Source organism: Meriones unguiculatus, chromosome 10 (assembly GCF_030254825.1).
Source record: "Meriones unguiculatus strain TT.TT164.6M chromosome 10, Bangor_MerUng_6.1, whole genome shotgun sequence".
Classification (NCBI taxonomy): domain Eukaryota; kingdom Metazoa; phylum Chordata; class Mammalia; order Rodentia; family Muridae; genus Meriones; species Meriones unguiculatus.
Genome location: NC_083358.1, coordinates 83389156 through 83405190, shown reverse-complemented (window position 1 = coordinate 83405190; position 16035 = coordinate 83389156). Strand labels below are relative to the sequence as shown.

General features: G+C 48.8%; 1 protein-coding gene across 4 annotated transcripts in view; it reads left to right on the top strand.

Moving 5' to 3' along the window:
* Bcar3 (BCAR3 adaptor protein, NSP family member) overlaps positions 1–16035 on the top strand; it is a 111691-nt gene that overhangs the window by 56411 nt on the left and 39245 nt on the right. The window contains exon 2 of one of the 4 annotated variants that reach the window (XM_021645011.2): positions 7254–7378. The exons of the other annotated variants lie outside the window; for them this stretch is intronic. Coding sequence (XP_021500686.1) covers positions 7295–7378 — 84 coding nt within the window. The 5' untranslated portion in view covers positions 7254–7294. The remainder of the gene's footprint in view (positions 1–7253; positions 7379–16035) is intronic. 4 annotated transcript variants of the gene reach the window in all.

The following is a 16035-nucleotide window of genomic DNA, read 5'->3' as shown; positions in this document are numbered from 1 at the left end:
GCTCCAATGAGCAAGTCACCACATAATGGTTTGTAGAGATCACGGAAGTCATACTTCACCCCCCCACACACACACACAGGTTAAGAACTCCTAATCCAGAATGGTTCTTAGAGCTATTTTGGCACAGTGCATTGTATCCTTCAGATGATAATAGCTAGGCTATTTCTAACATGATGTGACAAACGGCCATTTTCCTACCGAAGTGTTTCATTCAGGTGGCTAAAATTTACTGAGAAGGGATAAATCAGACTGTTGTCTGTCGTGGTTGGCATAAATGGGGTTTCATACATGGTGCCTGCCTTCCCTGTACTCCCACAATCCTGCATTCCTTGACAGCCAGTCGATAGCCACTCAGCATTTGGCAGCCTTTTAAGGTAGTGGAGTGGGATGGCATAGGGGGAGTTTGCTGTGACTGGTGGATTGCAGGTTTAAGGGGAAGGGATGAATGCCGAGGATAACGTCTCAAGAATACAGGCAGGCAGTATGAAGAAGGAGGAGGTCCGGTGGGCACAGACTTCATGAGGCTAGACCCAGCATGGCTCTAGAAACCGTCAGTATCAGACAAGCCAGTAAACATTGACTAGAGCAGTATGAAGAAATTAGGTACCTGGGAGATGGTTCTCCAGGGACTCTAAGCAGAAGCCAGAGATCTGTTGTCATGGCAACAGCCACCCAGCACGGAGGTGTTGGAAAAGTGAGGTGGGCAGGACAGTAGGTCAGAACATAGACTGAAGTCTAATGCTGTGGCCAGAGAAGTACGGGGACAAGAAGAGAGGTAGATTTCCCACCCAGACCCCATGGGAATTATCCGTGGGTGCTCGGTCAGAGTAGCTGGGACAGGGGTGTCCCACATAGAGCTTAAACGTAGTAAATGGGCCCTGGGGTGGGGGGTGGGCATGGAGGCAGGCGCTGTGGATGTGTTTCCTGCCTGTTTCCATAAACAGCATTTCAGATGACAAAGATGTGGGAGACGATCTGCGATGTCTGAGCAGCTGTGATTAAGACCCTTCGTGTCATTTTGATGTTCAGGTTTTAAGCTTGAGGATTAAAACATACTTTTAAGGCTAAGCACCCTTGACCATCTCTTCGTTCCCAGTTTAAAAACATCAGAAGGGTTCCCGCACCATCGGCCATCAGGCAGTGTCTCCAGTCATTGTCCACCTTCTCTGAGGACACAGGTCTGGTAGCCCCGAGTCTGAGAGTGGGAGGCAGATGGTGTCCTGTGCCTTTCTTCAAAGAGGAAAGGAAGCTCACGGTTGCTGATGGCCTTCCATGCGTTGGGGGACAGGCTTTTATCGTTATCGCATTTGATGCCTGTGATCACCCATCAGTTTGGGGAGCAGCCTGAGGTTTTGAGAGGTTAAATAATCTCCCAAGGCCACTCAGGCAGCTTCTGGCGCAGTGTTCTCTAGTCTGTGTTCAGAGCCTCTTTGGAGCCATGTAGACGTCTTGTCTCACAGCTCAGTTTTGGAAGGTGCCATTTGCAGAAGAGCCTACGAGGTGGAAAAGAGCTGAGTTGTTCCTGATGGGGGTGGGGCGCTTCCCGAAGGCCCCTCCGCTCAGAGGGGCCTCTGTGCCGCTTCAACAGTCATTGGCTGTCAGCTGTTTGTGTTCACACTTAGTAAAAAGGAGGAGACGAGGCAAAGGCAATGTGTGCAAGCAGAGAAAGCCCAGGAGTGGAGGTGACAGAAACAAACTTTGCTCTGGGTGTGGTGTCTGCATGGTTAGTGTGGAGCAGGAGACCGCCTGGCAAAGGGGGGGGGGTGTGAGCCACCCTGGATGGGTTAGACTGCTAGGGGTTCACAGTGGATAACAGGAGCCCACTGACACGTTATGTCAATCACCATGAATCTGCCTCTTGCCCCGGGAAGATGGCCCATGGCTTTCTACTAAGAGATGCCCAAGACTGCCGGACAGCTTGAATCTAGTGTTTAAGAGCTTGAATCTGCTGCTCCCTACACTACCGTACTGTTCCGACTTCTGTTTTTGTTTTGTCTTGTTTTGTTCTTGAGACAGAACCTTGTGTATCCCAGACTGGCCTCCAATTCATTATGTCCTCCAGGATGACCTTGAACTTCTCATCTCTCACTTCGCCTCTCAAGTGTTGGGAGCATAGGAGTGTGCCACCACATTCAGTCTATGAAGTGCTGAGGTACGGAGTCCAGGTCTTCATTTGTGCTAAGCAAATGCTTTGCCAACTGGGTTATAGCCGCAGCCCGTGTGCACATTCTTTAAATTTTACCTTAATGGCACAAGCTGCCCATTGCTTCACACTATTCAGTTATGCAATTTTAATAGCTATTTGGAGAATCATAAAATGGTTGGGGGAGGGCCAGGGACCTGGTGTCCAATAGAAAGGAATCTATTTGTGAAGACCATACTTAGTCTCTTTTGTGTTAGGCAGATCAATACGGTTTCCTGAAAGAGACCATTTAGCAGCCATCTTCCTTCATTCCCCCTGAGGAATCTGGGGAAACTGTCAACCTGAAGTGCAGATGCCTGAATGTCTGTCACACTGGAGAGCCTGCCTTTACCAGGGTACAGGAGGTGCTTGTGGACCCAGAGTAGCCGACAAGAGCAGGCAACAGCATTGCCTGGCCTCTGCCCACCGAGTCCAGCTTGCATTCCTGTTTGGAGCAAGGGCTGACTCCCATTTGCGCAGAGGGTAATATGCTGGACTATCTTCAACAGCCTTAGCTGCTCTGTCTGGCCTGAGAGAAGTTGGCCTCTTCTCCAGTCTTATCCTTTCTCAGTGGTGTCTGAGACCAGCTGTGTTTCATCAGGCCCTATGGCTCTTTGTGTGAGAATCACATCAGCTTCTTCTGCCTTACAGATGCTCCTCAGCTTAGGACGGGTGATGTTCCAAGGAGCTGACCAGAAGAGGAACTTAATAATATACCTGACCTTCCAGGCACCTCAGCTTAACCCTGCCAATCCTGACTATTCCGAGCAGTTAGCCTACAGAGTGGAGAAGTCCTCTAACGCAAAGTATTTTATAGGAACATGTTTAGCATCTCGCATAATTAGCCGGCTGCTATTTTGAAAGCGAAACGAGGAGTGAATGCTGCATCGGCTCACGTTGGAACTGTGTTTGCTCAGAATCAGACAGGACCAGACCAGGCATCTTGGGAGGCAGAGCTGCTGATAAACCTGCCTCTCGTCCTGCCCCCATTTCCCAGGCATTTGCCACACAGTTTTCCTGAGGAAGGGGGCGATGAGGAGGATGGAGAAATGAGGGAGAGTGGGGATGGTGGTGAGACTGGGAAGAATGTCACATTGGCAAGGCCATGTTACCTTTCCCTCTTTTCAGAAAAGAGACACCAGAGGCAGAGAACTGGTTTCTTTGGCCTTGTTCCATAGCTCATTAAAGATGCTTTTGTTCACCAAAAGCCAGGTCGACAGGACTTGGTGGAAACAAAATACAAACCACAAGCCAGAAAGGATTGTTGGTATGTGTGGGAGAGGAGACCTTCAGTGGTTTGTGTGTGTGTGTGTGTGTGTGTGTGTGTGTGTGTGTATATGTGTGTGTGTGGAGGGAGGTGCAGATGGATGGATGAAAGGAAGAATTTTACCATCCCCATGAGAAGCTCAGCAATGTTTATCACAATGGCTGGTGTTCACCCCAATGGATACCCTGGGCAGAGATTAGCTGGACCTTGCAGCCCGGGACAGAGTCTTCCAGTTTACTGATCACCAAGAGTGAACCACAGGATAGCTTGACAGAGACCCAGAACGGGTCTGAGTAAGCTTGATGTCTTAGTTCTGAGGTGGGGGATGGTTGGAGGCTACAGGTAGTATTTCCCTGAACAGTGCCCAGTAGATAACTGCTTCCGCATTTCTCCCACCACACCCCATCAGAGAGAGTCTGTCACGCTGGGGAGCCTGATTCTACTTGGGGTGGCTCTGACACGCTCGGAAAGGGGGCCCTGCACACATTTGCTCATTTCTTGAAGCCAATGGCTGCTGCCAACAGGAAGTGTGTGTCTGTTGAACAAACGTGGCTGGCAGGCCTCTCCAGTTTCCATGGTTACTGTGTAGGGCAGGTTAGTAGGGGTACTCAAGGGAAGCCTAGCATTGAGGGCTGCTCTTTTGTGTGTTTGGTGGAGGGTGGGGGAACGTCCCTTTGCCAGCTGAAGCCTCTATTTTGGACAGGGTAGGGACAGTGTTTGATCTGAGGAATGGGGATTTCCTGCAAGAGTCCACGTGACTACCTGGCTTGGCCCTCTTTCTTACTACGTGTTTCCCTTGGTACAAAGAAGCAAGCCTCTTAGGTGGCCCAAAGTGGGTGCTTCAAAGCACCCCAGGGCTACCCTTCCCAGAGTTCTGCCCACTGCCCCCTTCCTTCCACCAGGATCCTGCTAGAGGCTCCCTTCCCATCCACAGAAGGTCATGGTGCTTAGAAAACCCTAAGTCTGAATTGTTTGAAATTTCATTCACCAAGACATCAGTGAGAACCACTTCTCCAGGTCTCAGTATTTTCGTGCGGCTACACAAGTGACAGGTTTAATTTCACAGCTTTATGAACTATTTTATTTTGGGGTCCATGTGATCAGTTAACTGGGTTCTGCAGTTCAAAGCTGGAGTCTCTGGTCCTTTGTACTCTGCAGAATGGCAGGCCATTCTGGTCCTCTGTTTCTTTGCAGCTAGAATGGAAGAATCGTTGTGAAGCAAATGTGAGGGATTGATCAGTGTGGATAGGGGACACTGAAAAGCATAACCAGGCAGTGGAGGGCACTTTGAAACCTCATGCGATTATCATCTTTAGCTGCAAGAAGACATTATTTTGGTCTCTCCTTGGCCATTTTAAAAGAAAATTAAGATTTTTTTTTCTCAGTATTGCTTCAGAAATTCTTTTTTGTGTGTGGAACAAAAGCAAAAATGTGTTCAGGAAACAGCTACCTAATCTTTGGCCATACAGTCTTTGGCCATTTTTGTAGATATTTCTTAAGTAGGGAAAGTCTCAGGTGGCAGAGAAGTGACACTGCAGTGGCCCGAATGCCATTATTCTGTTTTTTTTTTTTCCTTGACTCTGGAGTGCTGGGTTACATAATTCTATGTATTTTATGTCCATGTTATTTGCATATTTGCTTTCAAGAATGTGTTTCTAGGGTTGGTAAGATGGCTCAATGAAGGTGCTTGCTGTGCAAGCTTGGAGTCCTGGGTTTAATCCCCAGAGCTCACCTAAAGCTGGAAGAGAAGAGCAAACATCACAGAGGTCCTCCCAAGCTGTGCACATGCCCCGCCCCCGACCTCATAGACATACAGTGATGTATATTTTTGAAGAATACACTCTTTTGCTGGAGATGAGGGCTTGAATGCAGAAGCTGTTTGCTGACTGATGTTACTGAAGTTCTGTGCAGGAGTGAGGATGCTCCTTTTCCTGGGACCAGGAAGTCTTTTTCCAGCCGGTTGGAGAGGTTTTTAGCCTGAAGGAGCTTGTCATTTCCTGCCAAGGGAATAACAGCAGTGAACTGGGTCCCCTTGGTAGAGGCTCTTGTCCTGACTGATGAGTCATCGCTGCAAAGGTACTCTGGAGACTCGCCCTTTGAACCTATCTGCCAGGAGAGCAAATAGAAAATGCTTCCTCTTTGTTGCAAGATATGGACCCTGAAGGACAATGTTGACCCGCCAAATGGACAAACTCTGGGCTCAGCCATCTCAGAAGCGGGTTTGAGGCTCATCTAGCCATTTGATAGTTCAGGTAGACTTTTAAGGGCCTAGGAGCTCTCAGGACAGTCAAGCCTATCTCCAGCGGAGGAAGCTCCTTCTTGCAAGAAGTGAAGCCAGCCCCTGGCTCTTCCTGAGCCTGGGGAGCCTCCAGATCGCTGGGCCCATGCTGGGCATATCCTAGGCAGAACCTCTGCCTCTCCTGGAGTGTACGAAGCCTGTGGTTCTCCATTCTTCCTGATCAGATATAGAAGCTGCTCACTAGGCACTGGATAAACAATTCCCCATTTTTATAGGCGGTTCTGACCTAGGCCAAAGGCCAAGGCCTCAGAGGATTTGCCACTAATCCCGCTGGATATTTCTCATGCCTCTCTCATGCCTCATCCGGTGTTGTTCCCTTCTGGAATGAATAGGTTCTGTTTCCCTTGTTACAAGTTTCTGCCTGGATGAAGTTTTAGGAAACTTCTGCACACCTTGTGATCTTGAAAGGGCTGGAGCTGCTGAAAGCTGGTGCACGGAATGGCAGGAGAGGAAAGAGCCATGAGGCCAAAACCTGGGCTTGATTTTAAAACAAAAAACAGAAGAGTGGAGCATCCAGGGTAACGGGAATGAATGAGGGAATCCACTGCTGTCCCCTCAAGCTGTTCTGAGGCTCTTCGTAGGCCTCTTTCCCTAGAATCTCCTAGAAAGACCTTTCTTGGTGATGTTGAATGTACTGGCTTGTTGAATGTACTGGAGGGAGGGCAATTAAGTGGAGATGGGTAATTAAAGTGAAGGACTTAAAGGGAATTCGGGGAGGAGAACAAACAGCTGGGTCAGAAGGGAGTACTCAGTCCCCATCCTGCACAGCCAGGTGGGAAGGGCATAGGCCCTTTAGGGTGTTTGCTGACAGACTTGCTAATTAAACACCAAAAGGCAGTAGGGCTTTGCTAATAACGAGGACCATGCCAGTATTATCAGCTGCAGACTGACTGCCAGGAGCATCGTAATTAAAAGTAAACAGCTCTGGAGGTAGGCATGGAGACCCGGATCCTGCCTGATGCCTTAGAACTTCTAAGCTTACCTTCAGGGAAAGCCACAACCCGGTCACTTGCCGGCCACCTATCTTCAAAAGAACCTCTGTCTCACACTAGGATGGCGCTATGTGTGCAACTTGCCCTGCTTCTAAAAAAGCCCTAAGTGCCGGGGTGAGAAGCAAACAAAGCCACTAGAAGCACATTGCTGTGATGTGCTCCAGCCCTGAAAAGGGAAGGCTGCCCAGAGGGGGGGAGGGGGGCATAACGATTTCTGCCCGGCCTCTGAATTAGGGGACAGCTAAAAGCTAAAGCACAAGCCCTCTTCTAAGAGGGGTTAGAATTTCATCAAGTCTGGTCACATGAGAATTTCTGGCACCGTGTGCATGGCAGGCCGGACACAAGCTGGCCAGAATTGAGTGAGTGGATCGTATTGGCTTCAGCAGCCGGGGGGAAAAAGTCACAGACTGGCCTGGGAGAAGGAGCCGACTCACTCCCTTGGCTGCTGGCTGTGGACAGGAGCCGCAGAGCGCAGGACTGGGGCTCCACCAGCCAATGCCCCCTTCCTTTTAGCTTCAGTGAAGGTGTGTGTGGTATTTGGGAGCGAAGACAAGATGCCGAAGGAATGCAACGCTTTCCACGCCCTCTCAGCTGCCCTGTGCTGTTTCTATCACCGCAAATCTTTCCTCGGAGTCAAGGTAGGTGTGGCTTGGATCTAGGATGTGCTCATCTCTGATCCTTTTGGGGCTCCAGAAGACACTAGGTTTCTAGGGGAAGTTTGCAATTTGCAAATTCCATTTGGTCTGATGGATCTTCCTGAGTTCTTTGGTTGTTTTTCCACCAAGAATGTCGAATTCGGCTACAGAGAATGGGGGCTCCTTGTTTGTGTTTGGGACAAAACTCTGTTGTTCGTGACACTTTCAGGCAACCTGGGTTGACATTTTATGCCAGAAAAACCAAATATGACCAAGCCGGTTTCCCTTCTCTCTCTTTGTCTCCGTCTGTTTTCCCATGTTCAGAATGAGTATGAGGTGGCGGAGTTCCCCTGCTGTTTAACCCCACAGTCCTTTACATGACAGCAATATATATAATAGACAAAAACCCCAAAATATCTCCTTTTGAATTGCAGCCAGCTTCCAAAAACATTTCAGGGTTCAGAAATGTGTTTCTCTTTACTGCTTGCGTTTTAACCTTTGTGACAAGACACCCAGTGCCAATAGCTTTTGCATAACCTGTCAATAGACTATGTGGGTGATTTGACTAGTTTAAACCAAGGTCTGTGTTCTATGTTGCCTGTCTATGTTGTACTAAGAATGAATATGAACACAGGCTTTCACCAGTCTTGAGGTTTGTCAATCTTGAGAAGAACCCCACCAGCCCCAAAATGACCACAGACCTCCGTTATTCCTGGGAAATTGGAGGCTGGAAGCTCTCAAGGAATCCCACCCCGAATCGGAGCTGCCTCTCCCTAAGGACTGAGAAACCACAATGGGGCAATGACACTCTGTTGTTTGTTTTTCTACACAAAAACTAAACCTTGGGAAAGTGGCCTATTACAGGGAGAAAGACCCAGCTATAAAGCGCCCAGTGGACAAGAAGAGCATTGGTTCCCCTGGTTCTGCTGCCTGGTTTGAGTGTTCAGGGGTACCTCTCAGCTACTCTGCCAGGTTATTTCCAGGCCTCTCTGTCGAGAACTTTTTGAGGAGAGCACCAAGATGTGGGTTCAACGTGTTCCTCCCAGACTTACTGCAGAGCTCCTGCGCCGTCCCAGAGCCCAGCAGGGTGCTGTAGCTTTCAACCTAAATATGGATTATTCTGGAATGGGGTAGATGATGTCATGCCATTAACAGTATTTTTTGAGTCGTCAAAGATAGACTGTGCAGTCCCAAAGGGACTCACGTACTTCAGGGATTGGCAGTAAGTTCTCCCTCGAATAGAAGTTCGTTGAAGGCCAATTGCTGTTATTTCAGATGAGCTCAGCATTTGGTAAATGGGGAATCAAGTCATGAATGTCTGGGTGTCAATGAAGAGCTACTTTAATGTCCCCAAAGCCCACACAGAAGGGACTGCATAGTGGGTTAACCTGAACTATCTGTCCTCCAGTTTATCCTTTCTTGACCTCCCCACCATAGTCAACCCTGGTAGAAACGACTTCCTTCTGCCCATGTGTCCCATCCCACCCAGGTATGGTGAAGCTTTTATAACATGAAGAAAGGTGCTGACCCCTTCACACACCTTTTGGTCCCTCCCTGCAGCCCACAGCTAGACCATGCAGACGAGTGAGTCTCACTGTTTTGTTTGGCTTAGCCGGTTACCTGGGAAGGAAATCTGCTTGTACTTACTTCTTCGTGGAGCCGGTGTTGCCCCAACGATAACACGGAATCATTATATTGACTCCCACTTTAATGAAGGGGCTCAGGTCGTGCTGCTCATAATTACTTTCCGTCACAATTAGAATCTCAAAATTAAAATGGGATTGATTCCCTGATAACAAGGCGGAAATGCTGCTCTAGTTTGACCACGTATGCTGGCTGTTTCCCTTGGCGTGAATTTCTCATACCCAAAATAACACTGCGGTAGCCATGGTAACTTTCCATTTGGTCTAATCCATATCATCTCAGGAGAAAGCAGGGTGTTATTAATAGTGTTGGTTGTATGGGAAGAAAACTAAAAATATGAAAGTTCCTTGGTTGCATGGGAGACCAATCACACTGTGGGAATATCTTGCTTGCAGAGAGGCCTTACAGAATTTAGCATGTTGTTAGGGGCCTCATGGACTTGGATGCAAAGACCCTGGGAAGGAATATGTGGGAGGTTAAAGCAGAGAGAGGAATCAGCGCTGAACATCCATTGCTGGCCCCCATCAAGAGAAGGTGAGAGAGATGTTCCAGCCAGGCAGAACAGTATAACGCTAACATCCCAAAGCACACGAGGCACCTGTTTCAGAAAAGACCAGGGAATCTTCAGTCTGTTGGAAAAAAGAAAGTCTTTTACTTAAGCCCACCTGGTGGAGGGAAGGTGATAACAAAGAGGCTCCAGGTCCATGCTATCAGGCACACTCAAATTCAGGAGTTCTTGAGCGTAGCCGGGTCCATGCCCACGCGCGAACATCTTTTAGGTGGATGGACCTGGGAACAGTGGTAAAGTAACAAATGACAATTGAGGTGTGATTCCAGACTTCAGAAGACTTGCCACAAGAATGCTAGGCCATGGTGTCATTGAGTTACTTTTGCAACAGGCTTTCCTGTGTCTTGATGTTTCGTGGGTTGTTTCCTCAGAACAAGTTCTGTGAACTGGGCAGGGTAATAGTTTACATTTTCCATAGAGAAGAGGCTGAGCTTCAGAAACAGCCTGTCTCCAACCAATCTGGTGCGCATCGGGAAGGGAAGCCAGATGTTCTAGCCTGAACATCTTAATAGTTCTTTCTCCAATGCCATATAAGGAGACTTGAAGTCTGAACCAAGATGCTGCCGTGTATATTAATACTTCATTTTGCATTGCAGTTGGGAAAGATAATTTTAAGAAGGATATTTATTGTGTGCATGGTACCTGTGCATATTTAGAGGAGACAATTCTTTAAAAACCAAACAAACAACTATTTCCGGTTGCCCAGGATTTAGATGGATGAAGAAGAGGGTCGGACGGGGAAGGCATTCCAGTCCTGGAGAGCAGCAGACTCCATCCATAGCTTGAGGTTTAAAAGGCGTTAGTGGAAGCAGTGTGGCCAGGTCTAGTCTGAGCAGAAAGTTCACAGAGAGGCTCAGTTCGTAACGTGGCAGGAGACAGCGGTGAGAATGAGGAAGAAGCCTCCCTCCAGCTCTGTCCTGCCAGGAGTTCACTAACCCCTGCTCTCATCCTGCGTACGTCCTTAGTTCAGATAAACAGTAATTGACTATGGGACCTATGTGTATCTGGCCTTTGCCAGCTGCTTCGGCCCTAGTAGTTAGACCCAGTCCCTACTCTGAGGAAGGTTGTGGTCCAATCGGAGAGGACTGCTGCCGTGCTGGACAGGTGTTTATTGACAGGCTGAAAGGAGCCTCATTTACCAGTGATCTGGTAGCGTGTACTTTGGCTCCCCAGAGGGACATGCCTGGTGTAGTCTATGCTGGAGCGTGAGCAGCAGTGGAGGCTCCCCAGGGAGACAGGCCTCAGCTAAGCCTAGAAGAGTTAGTAGACGGTATCCTGAGAAGAGATGACATTCTGGGCAAAGGAAGGCGTGTCCGCAAAAACCTAGACACGGCAGCCAGATGTGGGCAGGGAGATAGCAGGCCGGGAGATAGCAGGCCAGCCGATAGCAGATAGCACACTGCAAAAGGACTTTGGTTAAGAAAGCATGAAAGCCCCCATTTTGGAGGCTGGCAACGGGATCCCGTTACTTCTGGCCCATTTGTCTCTGATGGTTGATATTTTTGCTTGTGTGTGGGTGGGGGGTTATTTGTGTATAAGAGGGAGAGAGATAGAAAGAGAGAGACAGAGAGAGCCGAACTCACCATCATACCAGCATGTGGTCCTATGGAAGGAGAAATCTGAGAGATAGAAACTACCACATAAGTGTTGAAATGCCCCCCGTCCAAAAGAGCATAAACGGAGGAATGGGGTATAGAGAGTATATGGATAAACCAGACCAGAAAGGCTTGGTTAAGAACGAGCCATTCCGTCCAGCCCGGCTCTTGTCCGTGAGCTGCCGTGCTTGGGAGGAACTGCCAGTGCCCAGTTCCTTCCACGCTGGGACTGAGCTGTCTCCGCATCATCAAGTGTTGCCGTCTAGTGCAAAGGTCTCAAACTGTGTTAGGGTGTCTCATTTGGGCTGGCGTTCTCTCATAATCTTCTCCCTTGGGGGAGATTTGGAGCCCACTGCATCGACGTTTCAGCTCAGAATGCCACACTGGCCATCCCTGGAGGGCCAGGCGCTTGGCACTTGGTTTCATTTGAAAGTGCTTTTCTCCTGAGAAGAGTATGGTGGAGCGAAGGTCCCACGCATTCTCCCTGTAGCTGATTCTTTGGTCTGTGTTACCTGGATAGCCTGAGTACGAGTGACATATCCTGGTACTGACGGTGGCCCTGTTGCCTTTGTGCAGACACACGGTCAGCACAAACTGCTAAGGTTGGGGAGATTCACGGAGGAAGAATCTTTCCAAGCGACTCAGCCCCTCCTCCTGGTGGGGGCTAGTTGCTCATGTATGCCCCCAGGCCTTAAACTGAAAGGCCCAGCTTAGCATCTTTGTAAAAAGAGCCCTTTCAGTGCATCCCATGAACATCTGGGAGCTGCAGGCATCTGGCTTCAGTGTCAGAGCAGGCCTGACGAGGGGCTGTGTCCCTGTGCTCCCTAACCGCAGAGCCTAGATCCCCGCCGAGGACTTCTTTTTGTTGGAGAAACCAGAGTGGGATCAGGGGCAGGGTTGGGACCCTGGGAAGCCCTGTCTGGGGCTTCAAGCACCTGGTGGACTGCAGAGTTGGCCTGAGCCAAGCACTGTGATGGCACCGAAGGGGTCAAAGAGGGATGCGTGTGTGCAGAGAGAGGACATCGGCCTAGAACTTTGAGAGGAAGTAGAGAACAGTGGAGGGGCCTCTCTGCCGTGGCCAGGGTAAGAGCTGAGCCATGGCTGAGCGTCAGGCCCTGCGGCTAGGGCTATAGACATTGTTGAGGATGGCCCAGTGCATTTTAACCGACAAGCAGAGAGGAAAGAAGTGTGTCATAGGGTTGGGTGCCACAGTGGCATCTCTGTCGTCGACTGTCACAGCCCCAGGAACTGTTGTTGCTCTCTGGCTCTGGTCATGAGAATGTGCCGACTCACTGTCTAGCTCACGAAGCCTATAATCAGTGTGTTAATTTTTGTGGCGAAGAACTTTTTTTTTTTCTTGTTCCTACTGTAGATACTTGCATGCTTTTATAAAGATGGTTACACGTAAAGGAATGACTATCCCAAATCCTGGCTTCCCGCTAACGGCCTGGAGGGACCATCAGCAGGCTTCCACCCTAATCTAGTCCTAGAGTGTACTAGGGAAACAGGGTTGGGGTCCCATCTCAAAGGAGCCTCTCTAGCTCCTTTGAGATGTGGGCCATGGCTACACAGCCATTTCTCTCCATCCCTATGGTAAGTGTAAAGAAAGGAAGAAAGAAGGAAGACAGAGAGCCCACCACAGCTTATTGTGACATCCTAGAGGCTTTAATGCCAGCCCTGGACAGAGAACTTCCCAGGAGAGGTAACAGTACAAGCATGTGTGTGAGGGAGAAAAAAACATCAGTCGAGAACTCTGAGAGAAAAGGAGATCAGATGGGGGGGGAAGGGAGGGGACAGCAGAGCCCACAGGCTTGAGGAAGGACACACCCCATGGAGGAGCTGGGATGAGGAGGAGATTTGAAGTTTGGTCTCTGTGAGCTGAGTGTGTGGAGCATCGCAGCCCCTCCCACAGGCCCCTCCGGCCTTCCATCAGTTCTGCGCCCTTGATCAGCTCATGCTCATGTCCCTGTTGTCCTTTTAAATACTATCAAAACACAAGCTACCGAGCCTCTTGTCTGTCTTCCCCCTTTCCACCACGCTTTTCCCTCAACTCCAACTCTTTCCAGGTCTCACTTCATTCCTGCAGCTTATGAGGGTGAAGTCCCTTAACCCTGACCCAGGCCTGTCCTGTCACTCATGCTCCTCAAGAGCTCCCCTCCCTTGGTCCCTCCTCTCCCTGGGAAACTTTAACGTCTCCTCTACTTTCTCCCCCGGCTTAGAAACATGCTCTGGTCTTCCCGGAGCCATCTTTACTTCCTCACATGCACTGCTCAGCCCCTTTACTGATGACCCATACATGACCAAATCCAGTGGCTGCTGTCTAAATGGTCTGATTGGAACTCCCTGCAGCACTTGACAGTGACGGTCATTTCTTCCCGAAGCTCTTCTCTTCCAGCCTCCAGGAGACCGAGCCCTTCTTGATCTCCTTCTTAGCCAGCCCCACACTCTACACTTGGGTTTCTTTCTAGTTTACCTCTTAAAAACCAGTATCCTAGCCGGGTGCGGTAGCACATGCCTGTAATCCCAGCACTCTGGGAGGCAGAGGTAGGTGGCTTGCTCTGAGTTCAAGGCCAGCCTGGTCTCCAAAGTGAGTCCAGGATAGCCAAGGCTACACAGAGAAACCCCGTCTCGAAAAACAAAACATCTACAAACAAACACACAATCCCCCGGTATCCCCAGCTTTCTTCTCATGCTGTATTTCATTTCTGAGGTGGGAGCTGAGCTAGGCTCTTCTTCGTGGAGGACCCCCATGTTGGGTGTCCAGCGAGCCCATCTCCACAGTGCCCCATGGCCCAGCAAACAACCCCATTTAGATGTCACAGCAGAACCCTGGGCCCTCCACCTTCTTCCGCAGACCTGCTTGCCTCCATCTTGTGTTTCTACATTGGGTGTTGTGACTCATGCTTCCTCTCAGGGTACTTATGCTCCTTCCCTTGTTCACTTTCCACATGTAATCACTCGATAAGGTTTCACCGCCTAAACATAGCTCCCGTTGGTTTCTTCCCTTCTGTTTCCACCGCCACTGTGTTAATTCGGGCCTCATTATCTCTCGCCAGATTTCCTCAGTAGCTTCCCAACTGGTCTCCTAAGCCTTCAGAGAATGTTGACATTTCCAGAGGAGGCGGTGCATTCCCACCTTTGGACACATCTAAGTGCTAGATTCTACAGGGTCCCATCTTGTTTGGCTCAAACATTTCTGTGGCTTCAACATATTCCTGGTTCTGGTCAGGTGGGAATTCTGGCTATCCAGTGCACATTCCCGATTCAGACTGTGAAGGGGTCTATTCTGAGGCTGCATGAGCTGGTGTAAATGGACACTGAGAAATGAGCATAAGAGAAAGTCTGGATCTGGTTCTCTGGGAAGTTGACTCAAGAATATCTGACCTGTCATCTTTGGATATACAAGCCTCATAAACTTTCAGTTGCTTCTAGCAGCCCTGATGGTTTCCTAAGTGCTCGGCGCAGGCTAAGCATTCCCAGATGTAGTCTTTAGAGGTACTTCGGATGACTTTTGCTCTAGGTGTCAAACTACCCTCATTCATTAAGTCTGAGCAAATCGTGAACCGCAAGGCTCCAATGATGCTCCGTCTTGTGACATATGAATACGCTCATTAGCTGTTATCTCCCAGGCATGTTATGAGGCTTTGTCTGAGATCTTAGTTGCATTTGTGCTGCCTGCTCTATTCAGACAGCACAGATCTCAGGTCTCTGTTTCTTTTCAAACATCTAGTGTAATGTTTATATCTTTAAAATAGTCCATTAAACAAGATTTATGGTTGCCAAGTGGCCTGAGCCCCTCTGGGAGATATTTATCTTTGAAAGTGATCAGGGAGTTCTATATTGAAAGCAGTAGAGTTGCTACAGGGGCCTAAACCCATCTTGTGACTAATAGTTGGGCCTTCCTGAAAGCATTGATGTATTATGTCCTATCCCAGATAAGGTGTCTAAGACACTTGTTAGTCATGGCACTATTTTGGAGAGAGAATTTGAAGGTTATTTAGTCCATATTTCACACCAAAAGACTATCTGAATCTTTCCCCTTTTCCCTCTCTGTATTGGCACATCTCAGTTTTGTTTCTAATTAAATCTCCCAGTGCCTTTCAACTGTGATACATTTCATTGATTCATCAAAACTCCACTCAAGATGAATTAGGAAAAGGATGGTGTTAGAATTAAGTTGCTCTTGATTTTTATGACATTCCTCACTGAAGGGCAAATAGGACATCTATTTTGGTTAAAAGCTACATTCTAAATTATGTATAATTTACATCAAGATGCTGAATCAATGATGTTAAATTACCACTGATCAAAAATTCTGGCTCATATCTTCTACTCTGAGTGCCGGTCAGCTGGTCTTCAGGCTCTCACCTCAGCCCAGCAGTCTGCTGTTTCCCTTCTCTGCAGACCTCCACAAAGCACTGCTCTTTGTGAATGCAAATCTCACAAATTGGTTGTCGACGGCTCATCCATACTGTCTCCTTCCACACACAAGCCAACCCCGTATGAGAGAGAAGTATGATGGAAGTCTCTGAGGGCGTGGTAAAAGGGACCAAAATGACTTAGAGGGGGTTTTGCGGACCAAACTGGTACTCAGCTTTCGTTTTGAGCGTATCACGTCATTAGCCCATTACCTGATTAAGTGCAACCGGGTGACCTTTGACCATATGCCTGGCACTGGGTTTCTCTGTGGGAATCAGAATGCAGGGCTGCCTCGAGGGGTGATTTGGGTGTGCACTCTTCACTTCAGGGCACTTCTGAAATCATCATGGAAATTTGATGGACTTAGAAGTTCCCCGCCCTGGCTGGAGCAGGGCAGTGTGCTAACAAACAGCCTTTTGAAAATCTCCTGGTTT